Genomic DNA, 25591 nt, shown 5'->3' with positions numbered 1-25591 from the left:
TAGGTGCCCACTGGGCACCAATTATTCACAATCTTGCTTCATTCTCACGACAGCATACTTGAAGCAGGGATCGTGCCCTGCATTTCACAGAAGCAAAAAGTGAGTCTTGGAAAGGCCAGTGGGTTTCCCTGAGACTGCTCCTCTCATAAAGGACAGAGCTGGATTTCAGAACTGCAGAACTGCTATGCAGTTTGTGGGACCCGGTGCAAGATAGAAATGCAGTGTTCAAAAAGCATTAACAAATTTCATGATGCTGAAACAGAGCATTAAACCAAGCATGGAGCCCTTTGGAGTGTGGGGCCCTCTGTGATGGCACAGCCCATACGCCCCTGGAGCCAGCCTGCGCCCACGGCCAGGTTTAGCATAGCACCCTTGCCAACCGGCCAACCGCCTGCTCTTGAACCTGGCATTCTGCCTCAGGTGTGGCTTTGTCTTCTGGACTCTTTCAATTCCTCAGGAGTCCCCTGCTTGGGGTATAAGTCACCCTGTGCATTTCATTCCCTAGCCCTGAAACAGCCCTTTAGACAACATCTCCTCACCCTTGAGATCGCAGTTTCTAATTGAATTCAGACGTGGACTATGAGGATGCCAGATTCTTGGGAGGACTGTCGTTATCTCTCTAGGAGGTGATAAGGTAGAAGAAAACTCCTAATATGAGTGATACCATCCCAAAGCTTCAAAAAGTAACATGGAGAATAAAGGAGGGGAGAGAACAAAGATACAGCTGCATCGCCTCCTCTGTGGACTCAAGAAGGAAATATGAGGGGAAATCCATTTACTTGTCTGTCTAGAATATGCATTAGTTAAATGATCATTATTAAAGTGTAGCCTCATCCTTATTAATTAATGAACTCAGAGCCCGAATGACCATTTGGGGGTGGGAGGCAGGGCGTGTAATTCAAGATGAGTTTATTCTTCAAGAAAGGACAATAAGGATGAAAAGTTGGGAAAAGTCATCCTCACTCTATTTTTCTTTTCCTGGTCATAAGAAGAAAGGAATGGAAATTCAGTAGAAAATGTTACATGTATTATAGATCTGCTTAATAATATATGACAAGTGGATATGAGTAATGAGGCCTGTAAGAGACTCTGGTGACATCATCAGTCTAACTTCAGACCTGGTCTGAGATCTGATGTTGATGAGCCTACAGAGAACAATGGGAGGCAGTGTCAACGTTTATCATCCTGAGTCACGGACGCTTACTTTTTGCTACATCTTAGAAGCTTGGACTTGTCCTTTCTCAGGCTGGTGGATTCATCTCAGCTCAGTGCACAGGCATTTCATGAATCCATAGCTATGGGAAAGCTGGGGAACAGGAGTGGCAAAACTTCACCAACCATAGGGACCTGCACCCAGCAGTAGCATAGAACTTTCCCGGGCCTAAACTTTGGCATGTGTAGTTGACTGTGTTGAGTCTTGTGTAGGAGTGCTTTGGAGCCAGACTTGGGCTTCAATCCAGTTCAGTCTCTCATATTTGCTACACAACTCTAGGCCTCTGTGAGCCTCACATAACTCATCTGAAAAAAATGGACACAACAACAGCTACCTTGCAGGGTAGTTGACAATGGAAGCAAAAAAAGCCCCTAGAGTTATGCTCATCTTAAAGAAAGCACTCAGTGTACGCTGGCTCCCTTTCTGGTTTCCTACTGATCCCATCAATAAGAAGTGGCATTATTAGCTTTGGAGTCCAGAAGAACTCATTTCAAATCTTAGTTCTGCCTTCAACTGTGTAACTATCGGCAAGTGACTTAGCAGCTCCAAGCCCCAGTTTCCTCATCTGTAAAATGGGCATAAGAATAGTGCCTACCTTAGTCCATTCATTCATTAAATATTGAATGCCTCCTGTGCCCTAGAGGCTCTTCCAAGCTTCCGGAAATACAGGAGTGGACTAGACAAAGTCCTTACCCTCATGGAGCTTACACCTGAGTTGGGGAGACAGAGCAAGTAAAGATAATGGGATGTAAAATGTTTTGCATGGTATTTGACACATAGTATTTAATGAAAGTCATCTTTATAGTTGTTCACAAGTTCAAGGAAAGATGAATTTTCCCCAAAAGTTTAATGAAAAATGCAGCAGCAGTGGCTCTCAAGAACAGAGTCACAAAACTTGGAGGAGCTGAGTTGGTCTTTTCATAAGATCCCAGAATGTCAGATCTGGCAGAAAATCAGGAATTTATTTGGTTCAGTGCTTTTCAATATGAGATTATTTTGAGGGAAAGCACTGGGGAGACCAGATCACATCAACTTTTATCTTTTTTACATCCTGGGGTTCCCATGGGAAAAGTATATATTTATATCTATACATCTATCTATACTAGATTAGTAGTATATATACATATATATACCATATATGTATGTACCCTATATGTATTATACCATATTCCCTTGTGGCTTAGTGGTAAAGAATCTGCCTGAAATACAGGAGACCTGAGTTCAGTCCCTGGGTTGGGAAGATCTGGAGAAGGAAATGGCAACCCACTTCAGTATTCTTGCCTGGCGAATTCTATGGACAGAGGAGCCTGGTGAGCTACAGTCCATGGGATTGCAAAGAGTCAGACTGAACAACAGCACTACTAATCTAATGTAACATCCACTTTGCACATTAGAAACAGGAAAACCTCTCTCCAGTTTGGTGACAGAGCAGGAAATGTCAAATGGAGAGAGAAAAAACTTTTCAATTATGTGATACTCTCCACCCTCCAAGTCATTCAATCAGCAATGATGTGTTGCTACTTACAGGGTGCCCTGGGGACTCAAAGATACCTTGTCCTTCATCCCTCACCTCCAGAAGCTTCCAAAGCAAGCTGGAGAGAAAAGGGCCCTGAGCCATTCATTGTAAACTCAGGTAAAGCCTCCAACCTACATTCCAATGAGAGGGAATTATCTCCTGAGCCCCAGAACTACACATCCATCTGCATCCAGAGTAGTCCCAACTTGGAGATCCCACACCCCTCACAGTCAACATAACCAAACTCACTATCTGTGATCGGCAGACTCTAAGACAGTCCCAATGATACCACCTCCTGTATTCATACCCTCTTGTAAGCCCCTTTCCCTGAGAGTGGGCTGCACCTAGTAATGTTTTTCTAACAAACAAAACAGGGCAGAAATGATGGGATATCATTTCAAATATTAGGTTATATAAAAAGACTGCGGCTTGCATCTTGAGATGCATTCTCTTACTCTCTTGTTCCTTCAACACTAAGGGAAGCCAGCTTCTGTGTTGTGAGCTGCTGGATGGAGAGGCTGAGATGGCCTATGGAACTGATGTCCCAGCTGACAGTAAGGCGGACGTGAAGCCTGCCAATAGCCATGTGAGTACGCTGGGGACGGGATCTTTCCCCCGTAGCTTCAAGAGGACTGCAGTCCTAGACAATATGTTAACTGTAGCCTGTGAGGGACTTTGAGCCAGCAGCAGTCAGCCAAAAACCTCTCCTCCCTTCACATCTAGCTGCTCACAGCCTCTGTACATTCTACCTTCAAAACAGCTTTCTAGACCTGGCCCAATCTCCCTGGTCCTAGTCTAGATCAAACACGCACCATCTTTCACCTGGGCTACTTTAATACCTTCCCCCATTCATTTCCCTGCTCTCAAACTCACCCCTCTAATCACCTGGCACAAAGGGCTCCCAGAGTAATTTTTCTAAAATGCAAATAAAATGTTAGGAACCCTCCACCTAAAATCCTGGCTTCCAGGAGGAAGCCCAAGTTCCAAAGCATGTCCTGCAACTCCCTCTATGACCAGCGTCAACTCCCTCCATGACCAGCGTCAACTCCCTCCATGACCAGCGTCAACTCCCTCCATGACCAGCATCTGAGTCAAACTCCAGCTTTATTTTATCCGACTCAACGCTGCATGTCTTGGGCTCTGATCGTGCTGAACTGTCAGTGATCCTGGGCTTCCCAAGTGGTAAAGAATCCGCCCCCAAAGCAGAAGACTTGAGCTCAGTCCCTGGGTCGGGAAGATGCCCTGGAGAAGGAAACGGCAACCCACTCCAGTATTCTGGCCTGGGAAATCCCTTGACAAAGGAGCTTGGCAGGTACAGTCCACAGGACTGCAAAAGAGCTGGATGTGACTTGGCAACTAAACAGCAGATTAGTAGTTCTAGAATGCTGTTCTGCTCTCTGCCCTCTTGGAAGACAACTTTATTTATCAAATCTTTATTGAGCAGCTACCAAACGCTACCTAGTATTCCAGGCACTGGGGATAAAGCAGTGAAGGAGACAAGGTTTGTTTTAACTCCTGCCCTCTTGGAGTTTACATTCTACAAGAGAGACCATAAGCAAGTAAATATCTATGACCAGCTAAGAACACAGAGTGTGCACAGCGGATGGAGGGAAGGGCTTGGAGGTCAGGAAAGGCCTGGGATTTGTGAGATTTGTTATCCTGTTGTCTTCTGGTTTGCATCGTTTCTGATGAGAGATTTTCAATTATGCTTCATTCCTCTGAACATAATGTGTCTTTTCTCTCTAGCTGCTTTTAAGATTTTCTTAGTGTCACTGATTTGACTTTGATAAGCCTTGGGGTGTGTGTGTGTGTGTGTGTGTGTGTGTGTGTGTGTGTACACATTATTGTATGTGTGGCCATTTCTTCAAATATTTTTCTGTATCTTCCTTGTCTCCTCTGCTCAGGAAACTCCAATTACACAGATGTTAGACCATCTGATATTGTACCGTAGGTAACTGAGGGTCTGTTCATTCATTTTTCCTGTCACTTTCCTCTCTGTGTTTCATTTTGAATACATTCCATTGCTATGTCTTCAAGTTTGCTGATCATTTCTTCTACAGTATCTAATTTGCTGTTAATTCTAATCCAGTGAAATTTTCAATACAGATATTGCAGTTTCTTCCATTTGGTTCCTAGAAGTTCCATTTGGTTCTTTTTCATAGCTTCATTTCTCCTTACAGTAAACTATTTTCCTTTAAACTTTTGTACATAGTTGTAGTAGCTGTTTCAACATCCTTTTTCTATCAGTTTCACTATTTCTAATATTTATGGGACTGTTTGTATTGATTTTCCCCCTTGGGGAATATCTAGGCTTTTTATTGGATATTGGACATTTAATGCTCAGTATCTGGACTTTGTCTTCTTTTTAAAAAGTGTGAAGTTTTTAGGCCAGACCACCTTACCTGCCTCCTGAGAAACCTGTATGCAGGTCAAAAAGCAACAGCTAGAACCAGACATGGACCAACAGACTAGTTCCAAATTGGGAAAGGAATATGTCAAGGCTGCATGTTGTCACCCTGCTTATTTAACTTATATGCAGAGTACATCATATGAAATGCCAGGCTGGATGAAGCACAAGCTGGAATCAAGATTGCCAGGAGAAATATCAATAACCTCAGATATGGAGATGACACCACTCTTATGGCAGAAAGCAAAGAAGAACTAAAGAGCCTTTTGATAAAAATGAAAGAGGAGAGTGAAAAAGTTGGCTTAAAACTCAACATTCAGAAAACTCAGATCCTGGCATCCAGTCCCATCACTTCATGGCAAATAGATGGAGAAACAATTGAAACAGTCACAGACTTTATTTTCTTGGGCTCCAAAATCACTGCAGATGGTGACTGCAGCCATGAAATTAAAAGATGCTTGCTCCTTGGAAGAAAAGCTATGACCAACCTAGATAGCATATTAAAAAGCAGAGACATTACTTTGCCAACAAAGGTCCATCTAGTTAAAGTCATGGTTTTTCCAGTAGTCATGTATGGATGTGAGAATTGGACCATAAAGAGAACTGAGCGCCAAAGAACTGATGCTTTTAAACTGCATTGTTGGAGAAGACTCTTGAGAATTCCTTGGACTGCAAGAAATCAAACCAGTCAATCCTAAAGGAAATCAGTCTTGAATATTCATTGGAAGGACTGATGCTGTAGCTGAAACTCTAATACTTTGGCCACCTGATGCAAAGAATTGACTCATTTGAAAAGACCCTGATGCTGGGAAAGATCAAAGGCAGGAGGAGAAGGGGACAACAGAGGATGAGATGGTTGGATGGCATCACCAACTCAATGGACGTGAGTCTGACCAAGCTCTGGGAGTTGGTGATGGACAGGGAAGCCTGGCGTGCTGCAGTCCAGGGGGGGTCACAAAGAGTCGGACACAACTGAACGACTGAACTGAACTGAAATTTTTAGGCAGTCAGTTATTTGCTGATTACATTGATACCTTCCAGCCTATTATTTAAGCTTTACTAACCCACTCCAGTGTTCTTGCCTGGAGAATCTCAGGGACAGTGGAGCCTGGTGGGCTGCTGTTTATGGGGTCACACAGAGTTGGACACGACTGAAGTGACTTAGCAGCAACAGCAGCAGGTTGAGTCTAGAATAACTTTCGTCCCAGGGAAGATTCATTCCGTTAGGACAGAACTTCTCTGCAGTCTCCCTTGAATGTGTCCAGTAATCACCAAGCACTCTCCACACTGACTCTTTGGAGCTTGGACTTCTCCTTGCTCTGTGTGAGCTCTGGTTCATCTTCTCAGTTCCCTGGTCATTCTTTGCCCAACTCTGTGGATTAACCCTCCACATATGAATAGCCCAGCATTTAGCAAAGGTGTACAGGGATTCTCATGCAGGTTCCTGCAGCTCTTTTCCTGCTTGGGTCCCTCCTTTAAAGAACTCTGCCCACAGAATTCCAGCCACCTTGGCATTACTAAATGCTTATCTCCATCTCCTCGACTCACTGAGGTCACAGGGCTCTGTTTAGGTGCCCCCCACCCCCACCCATGTCTTGGAGAGTGCCCCCAGACAGAAAGCTGAGGCAACCGTAGACGCTTCTCGGCTTTTGTTCCCCACTTTCCTTGGGGATTACGATGTCGAGCTATCTGTGGTACAAAATCTGAAAACACTTCTTTCGTGTGCTTTGTCTGGTATTCTAGTTTGTTTTCAAAAGAAGGTTAAGTCCAGTCTTTGTTACTCCATCACGACCAGAAGCCAAAGACTCAGGAGGTGATGTATGAACAGGGACTGAGTGAAGCGAGCAAATACGTCATTTGAAGAGCTGGAGAAGAGCATCCCAAGCAGAAGGAACGGCAAGAACATAGGCCACTTCTGACGAACAGCAAGGAGTGAGAGGGAGGGAGACGAGATGATGAGGTCAGACAGAATGGCAAGGGATAGATCATGTAGCATCTTGCGAGCCATGGTAAGGAGCCAGGATTTTAAGTGCAATGAGAGAGCCACTGGAGGCTTTACACAGGGAAGTAATTTAATCTGACATGTTTTAAAAGAATCACTTTAGCTACAGTGAGAAAAATAGGCTCCAAGCAGCAAGGGTGGGAAAACGAACATCAATTAGGAGGCGATTGCAGTGATACAAGTACAGGATGACGGCTGTCTGGACTGGGATGGAAGCAGAGGCGTTGGTTAGAAGTTACACTGGGATTTCCCTGGTGGTCCAGTGGCCAAGACTCCACACTTCCAACGCAGGGAGTGCAGACAAGCGGCCTTGTCTGTGTTCTCCCATAATCCTGCACATGTCCCCCCACGGTGCTCACGACTCCCACGTGGCACTGTTCCCCACCACACTGCACACCTCTTAGGGGCAGGACTGCAACCTCGCCCACACCACACGCCCACAGCTAGCTCAGGGCTTGTGTCAGCGGGCAGCCAGCATATGTGTCTTACAGAAGGTAAAAAAAAAAAGCTTACATGTCAAGAGTGGTCGAGGAAGGCTTTGTGGAGAAGGTGGGATTCAAGCTGTACCTTGCCAGCACTAGATTTTACAAGAGAGGGAGAAGAGAGCATGGCAGAAGAGGGGAGAGCGTGGCAGAAGGGGCCAACCCAGGAAAGAACAAAAGGGCAGAATGGGGGAAACACAGAGGATGTCCAAGAGACAGGAGTCAGCTGTGTTTGGCCGACTCGCGTGGATCTGGGAGGAACGGGGAAGCGACTCTGGGGCCAGGCTGGGAGGCAGCAGGGGTCAGGACCTGTTTCTCAAACTGTGCTCCTTGGGACACCAGTGTTCCATTAAGCTGGAAATGTGACTTGCTTCCTGGTTTCCCCCTAAGTTCAAGGCACTTCTTCATAGACCAGTTTAAGAACAACTGTCGTGACCGATAGCAAATAATACGACCTTATTTATTAAGTGATTGCCACCGCTGGGTAATTTTCAACACAGTTTTCTCTCACTCAGTCTCACAACAACTCTGTGAGGCAGGGACCAATATTCTATTTGCAGATAAGGAAACTGAGGCAGAGAAAAGTTAACTTGCCAAGCTCTCCAGCTGGAGCTGCTGGAAGCAGGAGCTGGGGTTAGCTCAAATCCAGGGCGTCTGAGAACTAAACTCAAGCCCACGTGTGAGTGCTGGGCTATTCCTTCCCCTCCCCTTCCTGAGGGGTGTCTGGGGCTGATGGTGGGGAAGATCAGAAGAGCAAAGAAGGGAGAGAAGAAGCACCTTAGCACTCACAGAAGGTGCCTCCTCCAGATACCGAAGGGAAAGGATCACAGCCAAGGAGAGAAGTGGACCCAGAGCGAGGGGAAGACAGAAACCCAGCTGCAGAACTGGGATAGAAAAGTTCGCGAAAGCTGAGCTGGAAAGCTCTCCCCTGTGTGCGCATTTCTGCCACATGAATCGTCTAGACCCAGACGGGCCTGACCCTGTAAGCCAGGGTCACAGAGCTGCCCTCCAGAAGACTGACGGGGAAATGTTGCTGGGGGCTGTCTGGGCAATGACAGGGGGACAGGCCAGAATGACAGGGCAGCCACGTTCCTAGGCAACAGATTACAGGAAAGCTGCCCACAGCCCAGCCACGCCAGCCCCTGCTCCGGGCCTCACAATTTCCCAAGTAGTTATTGTGGCTGTGATTGGAAAGGGGTCACAGTCACATGTTTAGGATAAATGTAATTTTGTTGGCTTAGAGTGTATGTTCTGGAATGCTGCAGTCTGGGCCCGGCCTGGCTACAAGCAAAACGGGCATCCATGACAAAGAAAAAATGTATTATATATGCACAAAACGTTATAGTTTGCAAAGCCCTTTATCACCTTGATCTCATGTGAGTTAGACGACAGCCCTGTGATGTAGGTGAGGAAACGGAGGCACAGAAAAGTCAAGCAGCTTATATAATGTCACACAGCAAGTCAATGTCAGAACCATGTGTTGTCCCCAAAGCTTTGGGTTCCAAGTTAGTTCAGGTGTTTGAGACCTAAACTAACAAGGGTTTCGACAAGTGATGAGGAAAAAGAAAGCAAGAGAGGACTCCAAGGAGAAAAACATACTGTTTTCTCAATCACTGTGAGTCTGAAGTGTAGGTTAAAACAGATTTCAAGTTATCTAATGCTTTGTGGGTTTCCCTGGTGGCTCAGTGGGTAACGAACCCTCATGCAGTTCAGGAGATGTGGGTTCGATCCCTGGATAGGGAAGATCCCCTGGAGACGGAAATGGCAATTCACCCCAGTATTCTTGCCTGGAGAATCCCATGGACAGAGGAGCCTGGTGGGCTACAGTCCCTGGGGTTGTCAGAGTTGGACACGACTGAGCAGCTAAACCACCACAATGCTTTATACCACATCAAAGGATTTCGCCTCATTCCTTCACACTGCTCCCAAGATGGCAGGTAAGGAGGAGAGTGTAGGTGACTCACAGAGAAAGAAACAGAGGCTCAGGGTGGCGAGGAAACATGCCCACGGGGCCCCCAGCCGGGAAGAGGATGAACTCCTCCCGGAGGGTTGCTTCCGGCCCTGTGCTCCTCTCCCGACCCCAGGCCGGGCAGCACTCAGCGTGGTCGAGCAGTGGAAAACGCTTACGGGCCTGTGGTTCCATGTGCCAGCTGTGCTCTGTCCAAACCAGCGGCTCCCTCTCTGTCTGCCCTCCAGCTGGGGCCCTGGTTCCACCCCGTGGCTGCCCCATGCCGCTGGTCCACAGCAAGACAGGCAGAAAAACCACGGCCCTGGCCCTCCACCCTGCACCCTCACTGTGCCAGGGCTCTGCGGCTTGGCCACGCACGAGGGCCCACATGATGCTCCCGGAATAGCTGTCACTGTCGAACAGATGTGACCACGCAGTCCCCTGGGATGACCCCTGCATGCCTCCACGTTGCAACTCTCTCCTTCTCCCTAACCTTCCAGTGGTTCAAGCCAGGATTTGTTTCCTCTGGTCCTGCCTCTAAGTTGTGCCCACTTCCCCTTTCTAATGCCGTAAGCCTGAAGGCTGAGCTGGACATCCTGCCTGGGGTCCAAAGGCTGAGGTCCAAGTGCCTAAGGACAGATTTTGGATGACAATTACCTCCACCACCACCACCCCCACCCCGCCCCCAAAACTGACCACTGCCTGAATGCCCCGCCAAAGGCTTCCACCGGCCTTCCCGGAAAGCCTGCTGACTGGTTCCCACTGCCAGGGTAGCCTCTCTTGATCTGGGGCTGTATCCTGGGGCCAGCCTCCTCTCCTGCTGCCGAACGAGCGTCCTCTCCGTCAGAGATGCCGCCCGGCTGCCTCCCCCTCCCCCTTCCTGTTCCACGCTACCTGCCTGCGTCTCTCCTGCCACAGCCTTTAAAGGACTAGAAACTCAAACGTTCAGTGATAGAAGAACCAATGAACAATGAGTGCGTATTTACAATGGGATGTACAGCCGTGCAAATGAAACGAAACCAACGACCTACATCCATGCAGAGCCGAAAAGAAAGTGGCAGAAGACTATGCACATGATTGCAGTGCTTTCATGATGCTCAGAAACAAGCAAAACGATATATTGCATAGGGATATAGTCGCATATAATAAAAGTATTTTTTTAAAGCAAGGAAATGATAATGAGAACATTCAGGACAATGGTTACCTCGGGGTGAGGAATGGGATCAGGGAGCAGCACCATCATTGGGGACCTTGGGTTGGGAGGTAGGTTGGAGACGATGGTTTCGTGCTTCTGCTTCATAGCTTACACACACGTTCCACGTATTCTTTCTTATATACTAACTGCTTCAAGATTAGATCGAGGGGGTCCCAGAGGTGGTATTTCGTATCATCTGCTCCCTACCCCGATTCACCTGCAGGAAACTGTCTGTCCACCAAGCACCTGGACTCCAGGTCCCCCCTACCACCTTCACGGCAGAATAACCTGGAAGGATGCGCCACCCCCGTGTCCATCTCCTCCCCGCCCACCGGCTGACCCAGTGCTCCACACATCACCCTGTCCCTTACTGAATGGCGGTGCCCAAGGGAGTCTTCTCGGGCCTCTGCTCACCCTGCAGCGTCTCACGGCCCCGTGACCATCTGAACACTGCTGCTCCCCATCTTTCTCCCACCCAGCCCTCTTGCTCCTGTACTCCAGGATCAGATGCCCAATGTCCACCTAACCTCCCCACTTGGATGTCACACAGGCCCTTCAAAGCCATGTTCCAGTCCAACTCCTGACCCCTGCCCACAAGCCTGGCCCTCTTCGGGCGGCTTCTCTCCATCCATCCAAGCACCTAAGCCAGCCGGAAGTCGGTCTGGGTTCTCCGCCTCTTCCCCACCACAGTCTCTTCACTGTCCCCCAGCCCCAGCCAATCACCAAGCCTGGTTGTTTGACCCTTTCCATAGTTCTCACATGGGCTTCCCGCATAGCTCAGTCAGTAAAGAATCTGCCTGCAATGCAAGAGACCCGGGTTCGATTCCTAGGTTGGGAAGATCCCCTGGAGAAGGGAAGGGCAACCCACTCCAGCATTCTTGCCTGGAGAATCCCATGGACAGGGAGCCTGGCGGGCTACAGTCTATGTGGTCACAAGAGTCGGACACGACTGAGAGACTAAACCACCAGCACCACCGTGGTTCTCACGTCTGTTCTCTCCAACGCCACCAAGCCCTTCACAACCCAAGCCAGCATCCTCTCTTGCTCGTAGGAAAGCACCCAGGTCACTAGCTCCCCCCACAACCCTGCTCCTAGTCTCCCCTCAGTCTGATCTTCACCCTGTGGCCAGTTTGGTCTTTGTCACATGCAAGCCTGAGTGCATCGGTGCCCGTTGGGCACCCTCCCGTGGACCCCACTGCCCTCAGCTTTCCAGGACTTACCCCACCGACCTCTCCCACCTCAACTTCCTCATCTCCCTCCACGTCTCTGCTCCAAACCCCACCCTCCATCCAGACTCACCTCTGGGGCTGCAAGCATGTCCCCCCCAGGATGCTTTGTCTCCCCAGCCCTCTCCAGTCTCACCTGCTCCATCTAACTCTTACTCCAGGTCCTGGTTTAACTGCTGCTACTTCTGGGAAGTCTTCCCAGACCACCCTCGTTCCCACTCAGAAAGTGTTAGATGGCCCCACAATCTCACAGCACCTGGTATATTTCCTCTCTTCCAGCACTCATGACACTTTATACTAATGGCTTTTTTCCTTTTTTTCTGGCCATTCTACACAGCATGTTAGATCCTAGTTCCCCCACCGGGTAGCGAACCCAGGCCCCGTGCACTGGAAGCGTGAGTCCTAACCACTGGTCCACCAGCGAAGTCCCTACACGAATTGCTCTTTAACTTATTCGTCTCCCACAAGAGCACAGAGTCTCTGCATCAGCCAGCAGGGACCTGACTTCCTGTCTCACTAGTACCTCGAACAGTGCCTGGCCCCTGCTAAGCAGCTGGTGAAAACTGCAGGAGGAAAGGATGAACAGGAGGCACTAGGACTTTCCATACTGCTCATTTGACTCTTACAGGCATCCTTTAAGGGAGGTTTACTCTTGGTCTCATTTTACAGGTGAGAAAATGGAAGGAACTTGCCCCAAGTCACACAGCCAGCAAATAGAAAGCAGAAAGTTGGACCCTGCTTTCACACCAAAGCCCATGCGGGCAACCATCCCTCCACCCCTCTGACCACCCTGCCCCCATCCCTCACCCCACAGGAGACCAGGGAGCCCTCCAAGGGCCCGGTCAAGGCCAAGAACTCCGGCTGGGAACTGGCGCTGCTTACCTGGAAGCAGGTGGGGCCCGGCCTCCCCGCGGGGATATCTGACTGGTAGAACACCTTGAGTTCAGGAGTCAGGGCAATGACGGTCTTGATCACCAAGGAGATGATATCGGACCAGACCTTCTTGATGTCAACGCCCTTGGAGGACAACCTATAGAGAATGCTAGAAAAAGTCCTCTTGCTGCCTGTGCTAGTACTGTCCGAATGGATGAAGTTCCCGCTGTGGATGTTCAGGGAGTAGTTGGTCAAATGCATGAAGATGTGGTGGAGGTTTTTGGGGCTGGGCTCCTGGTACGGCTCTGTGCAAAACCGAGAGAGCCCGTCTTTGGCTATGTAGATCTCTAAAGGCTCTAGAGACTTTAGTAGGACGTACAGACGGATATCGAACTTGAGTTTGTCGATGAGGAGGGGCTTGCAGATGTACTCCTGGACCACCGCCGGCCTGCTCTGGAGCGTCCCTGACAGGCGGATGTCACTGGGGTCTTTGATGAGGTAGATTCCGTCACCCTGGCAACCACTGTCAGGTTTCACAATAAAAGTGGGCTTCCAGGAGGGGTCCCCATCTTTCACCATTCGAACCTGGGGGCAGAAAAAGGATGGTTAGCACCATATTGTTGTCCTCTCTGGTCCCCAAGACACAGCAGGACCTTGGCAAATGGTGAATGAGTGACAGAATGACCCCACCTATGTAAGGACTCACTCAGCACCTGCCAGAGAGGTAACACTGTGCCAGGTGCTGAGACAGGGACCCCCAGATTGCCCCCGATCTTGTCCTCCACAGTGCAGCCAATTTGCAATCATGAGACCGGGGTTCCAACCCCAGGTATTAGCTGGTTATTAGCTATCACCCTGAGCAAGTCCTGATAGCTCAGTTGGTAAAGAACCCACCTGCAATGCAGGGGACCTGGGTTTGATCCCTGGGTTGGGAGGATCTGCTGGAAAAGGGATAGGCTACCCATTCCAGTATTCTCGGGCTTCCCTAGTGGCTCAGCTAGTAAAGAACCCACCTGCAATGTGGGGGACCTGGGTTCGATCTCTGGGTTGGGAAGATCCCCTGGAGAAGGGAAAAGCTACCCACTCCAGTATTCTGGCCTGGAAAATTCCATGGACTGTATAGTCCATGGGCTCGCAAAGAGTCGGACATGACTGAGTGACCTTCACTTCACTTCACTATGTGTGGGGACTATGTAAGGCACTTTACAGAAGTTATTTCATCCAGCCCTCACAGAACATATGGTTGTTCCCTTTTCATAATATAGGAAACAGGAAGCACAGGCCTGGAAGTCAGACGGTCTGGGCTCATATCCCCGCCCTGGTGCTTCCTGTGTGACCCAATGCAAGCTATGTAAATTATCTGCGTCTTCTCCATCTGTAAAATAGCAGCAAGATTGCTCTGAGGATTAAATGAGATAACACATGCAAAGGATAAAGCCCACTGAAGCTGACACACAAAAGGCAGCCATAAAGCCTGGGTGTTGCTGGTTGGTTGTTTTTTCTTGTGCGTGTGAAACTTTATAAGAAACTCCAAAGTCGTTATTTAAAGCGATTATAGCGTTGCTGTTTTTTTAAAAGATGAAGTAACTTTCTGGAAGACTGAGGGGCAGAACCGGGATTGGAACCTGGATCAAGAGCTCTGAGGTGTGCACACCGTCCTCTGTACTTCCGCGCCTCAGTCTCCTCGTTTTAAAAAATGGGGATGTAAAAACCTTCCCCCCCCCCCGCCGGATCACCGTAAAGGGGAAATAAACTGATGCGCAACAGGGCGGAACGCGCCACCACAGAGAGCTCGCCCCCGGGGAACTGTGAGTTTCAGCTTCTGTGTCTCTCATTAGGTTCATCTGATGGTCTCCCTCAATCCTTTCATCTGTTGAGATCTTTTGAAACTAGATTCTGTCATCCTAAGATCCACTCTCCTCCCAGCTCCAGGTCAGCAGGACACCCACATAATTACCCCGGGGCGCTTGACCGGCGCAGACACTCAGCCTGGCTCTGCACCACTCACACACATTCAGTTTCCCCCAGACACTTGTCTGATCCTTGAGAGGTTTTCACCAGGGGAGGGGAGCTGGAGGAAATTTAAAGGTGGATCTGGTTTTTTGTTGTTGTTTTTAAATTTTTAATTTTTTTTTTAAAAAAAGGGTTTTTTTTAAATGTGGACCATTTTTAGTCTTTATTGAAATTGCCACACTATTGCCTTTGGGTTTTTATTTATTTGCGGCTTTGCTGGGTCTTCGTTGCTGCATGGGCGTTTCTCCAGTTGATCGCCAGCCCAGGCGATCAGGGGCTATTCTTTGCTGAAGTACATGGGCAGCTCATTGTGATGGCTTCTCTTGCTGGGAGCACTGGTTCAAGGGCACGAAGGCTTCAGTAGTTGCAGCGTGTGGGCTCGGTAGTTGCGGTTCTTGGGTTCTAGAGCACAGAATCGGTAGTTGTGGTGCACGGGCTTAGTTGCTCCGAGGTACGTGGGATCTTCCCGGATCAGGGCTTGAATCCATGTCTCGTGCATTGGCAGGCGGATGCTCTACCGCTGAGCTACCAGGTAAGTCCCCTGCCTCTATTTTATCCTTTGGGTTTTTTTAGCTGCAAGGCATGTGGGATCTGCACTCCCTGATCAGGAATTGAACTGGTATCCCCTGCCTTGGAAGGCAAAGTCTTAACCACTGGACCACCAGAAAAGCCCCTAACTGGCAAATTTGAAAGAGGGAGCCACTCTCTCTGCAGCTTCTGGCTTGAAAGAGCCCGAGGGTGAGCTTCCCTTCCTTGCTGAACCCTAACAGAGCTGAGCCGGCGTGCCCCAGCGCTGCTCTCGCATGGCCGCACACCTTTGCTGCGTAAGCCCAACCCGGGACATCTGTGCTCTGGGTTTTACTTATCTCTCTGACCAGCCTATATTTCTAAGTGAAGCTTTTGCCAATTCCTTGGCCACTATCAGTTACTCCGGGCTTGTAAAAGATCGTTAACAATGGAGGAAACACTTAAAGCCTTAATAATGGTCCACATCCATTGTTTCCCCCTCGTCAGCAGGATTCGAGAATGGAACTTCACAGGAGATCAATGCTGGCCTCCCAGGGCCTCCACCGAGCCTCCCTCGCAACAGTGACCTTGACGCTTATGTAGTTATTTAATATTCATCTGAAGCATTCATACGTTTGGCCCTTTACAGTAAATATAAGTGTACTGGAGAAATGGCAGTTATGGATCAAGAAGTGAAAAATGTCAGGTTTGCACTGATGGGTAATTTTTCCCTCTGGAAAGCTTTTGCTATGCTGAAGATACTAACAGTTCAATATATTATTGGCCACAATATTTTCTCCTTTGGATTCACTGTATATGCCTTAAATAAATTAAACTACATGGTCAATAGTCTCTGTCATTCACTGCATTACTGAATATTTCTTCTGCTCTTTGCCAGAGTAGTATCATACAAATCAAGATTATTAATACCAACAGGACCACGGAACCTTTAGAACTGGAAAGATCCTCGGAGATCAATGGCACCCAATCCTCTCATAATTCAAATGGAGCAGTGGAGGCTCAGAGAGGTGACATGCATGGCCTTGGGTCCCCTAACTGGCTATGGGGATGGTTAGGATGAGAACTGGGGTGTCCCAGGTGGCGCTAGTGCTGGAGAACACCCCAGCCAATGCAGAAGAACTAAGAGACGCGCGTTCTATTCCTGGGTCGGGAAGATCCCCTGGAGAAGGAAATGGCAACCCACTCCAGTATTCTTGCCTAGAGAATCCCATGGACAGAGGAGCCTGGTGGGATACAGTCCACGGGGTCACACAGAGTCGGATGCTACTGAAGCCACTTAGCACACACACACAGGATGGGAACTGAAGCCTTCTGACCTCACGGCAAGTTCTCTGTGCCATCTTTATCTCTGACAAAATAAAAAAGGTCTCTTTTTCCCTGAATGCTATTGGAAAGGTTCTCTTAATATGGCCACACACTGAAGAGTCTGGCCTCTGAACTTGGCCTTCTTGGAACTGTCACCATAGATCCTGAGTTTGCCAGGCCTGCCTTAGTCCCAGATCTTCTGTCTGAGCTCCTGGCTTGCTCCAATATAGGCACCATTTATGGGAAAGCGTCATAGCTGTTCTGAATGTCATTCCACAAGCCACCAGACCCCTTCAGTAACTTCTATTTTAAAAAGAGAAAAGAATTCTAGAAGTCACATTCACTTTCCTCAGAGGTTTTACTCAAAGGTGACCTCTTCCCCCAGTTATTAAAGTTATTACAGAATGAACGCATTGGTTCTTAGCAAGAAGGCATGGACCAGAATCTAAAGATAGTCTATATAACTAGGCCCCAGGCCCAGAAATTCTGACTTAATAGATCTGGGATGAGACCTGAGCATATATGTATTTGAGAAAAAGCATGACGGGTAATTCTGGTGTTCACTCCGTTTGAGAATCACTGGGCTAACGTGAATTAAATAAAAATGCAATCTGGACCCTACATACTGAATGAAGTTTTACGCATTAATGCTAGCCAGAATATGAGAAAAACTTGCACTTGGACTACAGCTGACGGTATCACCAGTTTCACCCACACATGCCCTTGCATGTGAAATTCATTATCTTGTAACTGTGCACAGAGAACCGAGAGAGATGTGCAGAGGGCACGGTGGCCAGATTGCTAGGCACTCATTGGCACTATTGAAAATTTTATGTCTTTTACTGCCCCCTAGTGGGTATTTAAGAAATGTGACCAGGAAAGACGCCTCCTGGGCCCCCATTCAAAATGTGACTCTTCTTAGTCATTTGGCCACCTGGTGCAAAGAACTAACTCATTAGAAAAGACCCTGATGCTGGGAAAGATTGAGGGCAGGAGGAGAAGGGGACGACAGAGGATGAGATGGTTGGATGGCATCACCGACTCAACGGACATGAGTTTGAGTAAATTCCAGGAGGTGGAGATGGATAGGGAAGATTAGTGTGCTGCAGTCCAGGGGGTCACAAAGAATTGGACACAACTTAGCTACTGAATAACACCAACAAAAGCACTCTACAAAATGCTAAGGGTCGATCCCTGGGTCGAGAAGATCCCCTGGAGAAGGAAATGGCAACCAGTATTCTTGCCTGGAGAATCCCATGGACAGAGGAGCCTGGTGGGTTACAGTCTACAGGATCACACAGAGTCAGACACGACTGGAGCAACTTAGGACCCACGCACACAGCTTTAAAGAAGCACCACCACAAAAATTTCCCTCTGCACTACTGTCAAGGTAAGCTCATACTTTGAATGAATGAAATCTCCAGAACGCCATGGTTAGCCAAGGTCATACTCAGTTCTCATACTGTCTGTCCCTTAAGAACACTTCAAGTGTTCTCCCTAATACACAGATGGTTTAAAAGTCTCCCTCAGTTAAAATTCTCTGTATAAAACTTAGAATTATGGGCAACATGAGTATGGAATACAGGAGATACATACCAGGTAAAATTAGTGACGTTTGCATTCTTCAAGGTGGTTTTTTGTTGCTGTTGTTCTTTTCCAAACTTACCATTAAAAAAAAAAAAATACCAGTAGCAGCAAGTGTCTGTGAATATATGTTCATAAGGGATAGCTCTTGGCAAACAGACGTTTGTACGCCCATGTTCATAGCAGCTTTATTGTCACTAGCCAAAATGTGGGAGAAACCTGAGTGTCCATCAACAGATGAATGGATAAGCAAAATGTGGTATGTACATGCAGTCAAGTATTATTCAGCTATAAACAGGAAGGAAATTCTGACATACACTACAATGAAACTTGAAGACATTGTGCTAAGTGAAATAATCCATCACACTAAAGGAAAAAATACTATACAGTTCTACTGTCTGAGGTACCTGTATGCTATGCATGATAAACGGCTTCAGTCGTGTCCAACCCTTTGTGACCCCGTGGACTATAGCCCGCCAGGCTCCTCTGTCCATGGGATTCTCCAGGCAAGAATACTGGAGTGGGTTGCCATGCCCTTCTCCAGGGGATCTTCCCGACTCAGGGATGGAACCCGAGTCTCTTACGTCTCCTGCAAGGGCAGGCGGGTTCTTTACTACTAGGGCCACCTGAATCAGGTATCTAGAGCAATCAAATTCAAAGAGACAGAAAGTGAAAAGGTGGTTACCAAAGACTGGGAAGGAGGAGGACTGGGGAGTGACTGTATGATGTATACAGAGTTTCAGTTTGGGAAGAGAAAAAAGTTCTGTAGATAGATGATGGTTGCTGCTGCTGCTGCTGCTGCTGCTGCTGCTGCTGCTGCTGCTGCTGCTGCTAAGTCTCTTCAGTTGTGTCCGACTCTGTGCGACCCCACAGATGGCAACCCACCAGGCTCCCCCGTCCCTGGGATTCTCTAGGCAAGAACACTGGAGTGGGTTGCCATTTCCTTCTCCAATGCATGAAAGTGAAAAGTGAAAATGAAGTCGCTCAGTCGTGTCTGACTCAGTGACCCCATGGACTGCAGCCCACCAGGCTCCTCCGTCCATGGCTATACACTAATATGAAGATACTTAACACCACTGAATGGCACACTTTAAACTGGCTAAGACAGTAAATTTTATGTTACACATGTTTTACCACTTTGAGTTAAAATTTTTTCATTGAAAAAAAAAAAAAAGGAATAGTTTTTGGTGAGTTAGAAAGAGTACTGAAGTGAGAAAATCTGGATTCCAGTCCCAGTTTAGTTAGGAAACATCTGACTGCATGACCGTAAGAAAGTCACCTGACCTCCTAGACTGTGTTGTACTCACCTATACAATAAAGGGGGTCACGCTGAGGTCCCTGGCTCCCGCCAGCTAACAGGTTCTGAACAATGATTTATCTTGACATCACCCAGTGGAAGGCTGTGCTACAAACACGCGAGTGATGTGAATTAGACAAGGATGGCTGATGCTGGGCTGCGGTGATCAGTGCACGGGCATGATCTACGGGAGCAGGAGCCGCCCCCGCCCCCCATGGGAGATTTGTGATGCACTTGAGGGAGTCAGCTGGGCAGCAGGGGGACTCAGGCTAAACTATTTCAAGAGAGAAATTCAGCCACTGGAATACCAAGCCACAAAACATTATTAGCAGCGAGGGACAGGTAAGGGGACAACTGCCGAAGAAATAGTGTGTCTGCGATAGCGGGGACGTCAAAGCCAGTGAGAGCGGTCCTCTGTCACTCGGGTGGATTTGCATCCAATCTTAGCAACCGAGACCCCTGGTGTCACGGGCACAGGGAGCAGCTTGGCAGCAAAAAACAAGGCTTTGGTAGACAAGCAGATGTTATACAGTACATGCCGGGCGGGGGCAGGGAGCAGCCCCTTCCGGTTTCAGCCAACCCATCCTCACGTGGCCAGGGGCAGGGGTGGGGGGTGAGGGGGGAAGGAGGGGTGCAAATTTCTCCTCCCAGTGTACCATGTACCAGGCAATTTCTGAGTCAGGAGAGGAGGCGGCGGTCTGCAGCTAGGTTACTGAGGGCCAGGCAGGAAGGGGCATGGTGGAAGGTAGCCAGGTAAGGCCCAGGGAAGAACAGGTAGAGTGCTGCAGCAGTGGGGTTTAGAGAAGGCAGGAGAGAGCAGGATTCATCCCAGTGGCTGGAGAACAGCCAGCGGGTAGATTGGGGAGTGCCCTGAGATTTTCAGGGGCCAGATCACCAGGGCAATAACATTAGCACGCACCTACAGGGATTTACTATGGTCAGGTGCCATTCTAGGTACTTTACCTGCATCATCTCATTTAACCCTCAACAACTCTATTTTACAGATACGGAAACAGAGGCCCAGAGAGGTTAAGTAACTTGCCAAAGGTCACACAGCCAAGTGGACGTGGAACTGAACACAGTCAGGCTCCTGGGCTTATGTCTAGCATGGAGTGTGGGATGTGTGTGGAAAAGGGCAATGGAAGATGACCAAGCCTGGGGAGGAGGCGGGGCCTGATAGGGAAGAGTCCTGAATATCATTTGAGGGGAGTTTGGATAATGTTCTAAAGTGATGGTGAGCCACTCAAGGCTTTTGAGAACTTAATCACACAACTGAATTCTGTGGGTTCTGTGGGGAAAAGCCCCCTGGTTGGACTGGAGGGGACAGACATGGGGTAGGGGGGACAGAGAGGATGAGCCTGAACTGATGCCAGCAGTGGAGTTAGGAGGAAGGGGAGAGGTCTGGGGTCATCAGGCCCCCTGATGATGTGGAAGCGTCCGCGATGGACCAAGTTACACAGGGCAAGTAAGGAGGGGAGAGATGCCCCTGGGAACAGAAGGCTAGAAAGGTAGACAAGACCCCAAACACCTTGTGTTTCTACATGATCTGTAGGCAACTAGTGGGTTTTAAACTGCTAGGTGACCTAGAACCCACATCACTTCGGCATCAGAGTGGGGATGCTTTGACAGGGACAAGATTAGATGCAGGAAGATATGGGGCTATCCAAGGCCCAAGGGGCTGAGCTGGGCAGTGGCGATGGGATCGGGATGCAGAGATGGGACAGAGGTGGATTCAGGGGCAGCTGGTGGCTGGATGGAGGTGAAGGGGCGGAGGGTCGGTGCCATTACAGATTTACGGGGAACTCAGGAACAGGAGCGGGTCCTGGTGGGGACGGTGGTGAGGAGTTCACCTCATTGACTGACTTATCCATTGAGCACTTGCAGCCACAAAGCCAATTTAAGATTTTCTATCACCTCCTCCCATAAGCCCCTCACTATTCATCAGAACAGGACCACATTGTTCAATATCTCATGCAGATGATTAACACTGATATAGCAACTCTCCCGGCATTAGCAAAAATAAGAACTGCTGGCTGGCTGGCCTGAGATGCCAGTTTTAAACTCAGATGGGGAACATCTTGAACTGGAGGAAGAGAATCCAAAGAAACTGCTCAGCCTAGCAGTTATTGGGAGTGGGGGGCCTCTTACTGCACCTGTCAAACATCTTCCCACTCCCTGGCTTTTGAAGAGATATAATCAACATGGAACATTCTTAAAGAGATGGGAATACCAGACCACCTTACCTGCCTCCTGAGAAATCTGTATGCAGGTCAAGAAACAACACTTAGAACTGGACATGGAACAGGCTGGTTCCAAATTGGGAAAGGAGTACGTCAAGGCTATATATTGTCACCCTGCTTATTTAACTTACATGCAGAGTACATTATGCAAAATGTCAGGCTGGATGAAGCAAAAACTGGAATCAAGATTGCCTGGAGAAATATCAATAACCTCCCTTACGCCAGAAATGACACCACCCTTATGCCAGAAAGTAAAAAACTGAAGAGCCTCTTGATGAAAGTGAAAGAGGAATGTAAAAAAGTTGGCTTAAAACTCAACATTCAGAAAACTAAGATCATGACACCTGGTCCCATCACTTCATGGCAAATAGATGGGGAAACAATGGAAACAGTGACAGGCTTTATTTTTGGAGGGGCTCCAAAATCACTGCAGATGGTGACTGCAGCCATGAAATTAAAAGATGCTCGCTCCTTGGAAGAAAAGCTATGACCACCCTAAGCAGCATATTAAAATGCGGAGACATTACTTTGCTGACAAAAGTCCATCTGGTCAAAGCTATGGTTTTTCCGGTAGTCATGTATGGATATGAGAGTTGGGCTGTAAAGAAAGCTGAGTGCCAAAGAATTGATGCTTTTGAACTGTGGTGTTGGAGAAGACTCTTGAGAGTCCCTTGGATTGCAAGGAGATCCAACCAGTCAATCCTAAAGGAAATCAGTCTTGAATATTCATTGGAAAGACTGATGTTGAAACTGAAACTCCAATACTTCGGCCACCTGATGCAAAGAACTGACTCATTGGGAAAGACTTGGGAAAGATGCTGGGCAAGATTGAAAACAGGAGGAGAAGGTGACAACAGAGGATGAGATGGTTGGGTGGCATCACCGACTCAATGGACATGAGTTTGAGCAAGCTCCAGGAGTTGGGGATGGACAGGGAAGCCTGGCGTGCTGCAGTGCATGGGATTGCAAAATGTTGGACACGACTGAGCAACTGATCTAACTGATTGAATTAAGAAAAAACCTAAATGGTAAGACAAAACAAACAACAACAACCAAAAAAAGAAAAACCTGTTGGTTTTGATCACTGATGAGTGTTTTGGGTTTACTTGAACAGCTTAAAAGGAATAACATGAATTATTCCCAAGGATGTACAGCTGACCACTCCCATGCAATTCCTTAAAACAGAGTGGCTTAAAAGACCCTCCTTCCTGGGCAGAACTGCTCCTGGCATCTGAGCAGCCTCACTTCCTGCCCCTCCTGCTCTGCCCATCCCTCTTCCACACCTCTAACCCTTACCTCTAAGTCTTCCTCCCACTTCTTCGATGGCAGGGCTCCTGCTCAGCACCAAAGGCCCAGCTCAAATCCTTTCCTGCCCTAGGCCTAGCCTCCAGGCAGAACGGTCCCTTGCGTCTGTCCTCTGCACTCCCGTGGTTGTGACCTCTAACCCGTCTCCAGCACGTCTCCCTCACACTGTGATGCAACTGCCTGTGTGTCTTTGAAGTCTAGAGCTCCGGTGTTTGATAGCTGCATCTTTAAGTCTATCGTGGGAGCTAAGAACACAGACTCTGCCTGCAGTGCTCCAAAGCCCCGCGCTGCTGCCCTTTCCACAGCTAGTGGAACCCTCGACAGGTTTTTGACCTCTCTGCGCCTCAGTTTGCTCAGCTGGAAAATGGGAGTAAGAGCAGTGCCTCCACCATGGGGCAGTTGAGGGGATTCCACGAGTTAAAGCATGTGACTTGCCCGGGCTAACATATGGTGGGCTATTATTATTATTTATCGTTATGTTCTCTCCCCCATGAGCTTGCTGAGGATCAAGACCAAGCCTTATTTTCCTCACTAATCCCAGAATGTAGCACAGTGAGGGCTCAAGAAACATTTTCTGAAGTGAAATTATTAGGAAGCTTGATTACAATGGCGTTTATGAGCCCCAGGGACATTAGTTAATAGGTATCTAGTTGACAGATTGCCAGATAAACCAGCTTCTCTGGAAATAAACAAGATTATTCTAGTAAGAAAGAAAGAAAATGAAGGGAAAACAACTATTTATAGAACCCATGCCCGGTGCTCTGTGCTTTATAGCCGTGATCTCCTGAATCCTCGCAACCTGCAAGGAAACTGAGACTCAGAGAGGTGGAGACCCAGGGCCGGCGTCACACAGCCAGGTCTAAAGTCTGAGATCTTTCTGTGACAACCACGTCCTTTGGGAAAACTCCAAGCAATTGAATGTTTGGTTTAATAGGTAAAGTGAGGCAAAGAGAGAGGTTGAGGGAATGCAAAGTGATATTGTGTGACACTGACAAAGTGTCAGCCCAGCTGACAGGGCCTTGCTGGGGCCCCCATGTTAAGAAGAGGCCTCTTCCACAGCCCAGAGCCCCTTTGAGCCTTCACACCCAGCCTCCACCCCCAGAGAGGAACACACACACACACACACACACACACACACACACACACACACACTTTACAAAAAAAGAAACCAGAGACTTGCCCAGGGCCACACAGACAGTGCTTGAGGCAGAACTAAAACAGAAAGGCTCCAGATTTCAGCCTAGAGTTCTTTCTACCCTAATGGATTCAGCACCTGAAGAGGTCTTTCGGAAGGGGCCTTGGGTGTATGTATGGCCGAGTCGCGTCGCTGTTCACCTGAAACCATCCCCAGTTGTTTGTTAATTGGCCATACTCCAAAACAAAATAAAAAGTCAAAAAAAGAAAAAGAAAGAGAGAGAGAGACCTTAGAAGTCCTCTCTCTTCGCTCTCAATAGTAACATCATGGTCCTAATAATAAATTTCAGTGCTTTCCAGAGAGATCACCTTACTGAAGCCTCGAATCTCCATCCTGGGGAGAACGAGAAACTTGAGGACCAGAGAGTCAAGCCCGAAGCCAGCAGTCACCCAGCGAGAAGGCAAAGGCAGCAACCCTGGCTCCCTTGCCCTGTGGACAGTGTCCCATTTACCTGGGAGGCAGACACAGCATCCCCGGGCCGCAAAGGAGGATGTAGCACTTCTGCTCACAAGACAGGAGCCTCTCCATCAGCTTTGCCCCAAACCCAGCTTGTTGTCAACGCTACTTAATGGATCCCACTTTTAGTGAACAGCAACTTTATGTGGGCCGTAATCTATCCATCATTAGCGAGCAATCAGAAAGCCACTCTGGATAGAACACACCAGGGACTATAAAACCTGCTTAACAGAAAGGAACCAGTCATTTCGTGAAACTGCCCATTTTCCTCTCAGGTCCGCCCTCAGCATCCAACTCCTTTCTGCTGGAGCTAAGTGCGGGGCAGTGGGGGGTGAACACAAGGACAGCCAGCTCAGGCCTCCCCACCTGCTCCCCCCACTCTCATCCCCCCAGCATGGGGAGCTCTAACCAGGCTGGCTGAGGATGAGCCTATGGGACTTGGGGGTCCCTGAGCCCACGGGGACCCCCAGGCTGCAGCTGACCTTCACCTCTGCTGGGTCCCTGGGGTTTGAGTGTCTGTGGGGAGCGCCAGAGCCCAGGTCATGGGCTCGCGTCTCTGAGCCACCGCTGAGCTGGACAGCCCTGGCCAAGCTCTTCAAACTGTCTGAATCCAGCTTCTTTACCCGTAAACCTGGAAGAACAGGGCCTGCTTCTTACAACCACTGTGAGGATTAGACAGTGCCTTGCCTTTGTACTTAACACAGTATCATTTTTTGTTATTTCACTTGAGTTCAATGCTATTATTCTGCCTCCATATTCTGATCACCCTCTGATTCCCAGCTCATCCCTGACCTTCTGGGCTGGAG

General features: G+C 48.4%; 1 protein-coding gene across 1 annotated transcript in view; it reads right to left on the bottom strand.

Annotated features, from left to right (window-relative positions):
- Nucleotides 1-25591, bottom strand: part of TTLL11 (tubulin tyrosine ligase like 11) — a 275037-nt gene that overhangs the window by 158011 nt on the left and 91435 nt on the right. The window contains exon 4 of the mRNA XM_027966476.3: nucleotides 12872-13447. Coding sequence (XP_027822277.2) covers nucleotides 12872-13447 — 576 coding nt within the window. The remainder of the gene's footprint in view (nucleotides 1-12871; nucleotides 13448-25591) is intronic.

Source organism: Ovis aries, chromosome 3 (assembly GCF_016772045.2).
Source record: "Ovis aries strain OAR_USU_Benz2616 breed Rambouillet chromosome 3, ARS-UI_Ramb_v3.0, whole genome shotgun sequence".
NCBI classification, from domain to species: domain Eukaryota; kingdom Metazoa; phylum Chordata; class Mammalia; order Artiodactyla; family Bovidae; genus Ovis; species Ovis aries.
Note: the sequence above shows the minus strand (reverse complement) of the source record. Positions and strands in the feature narration are given on the sequence as shown.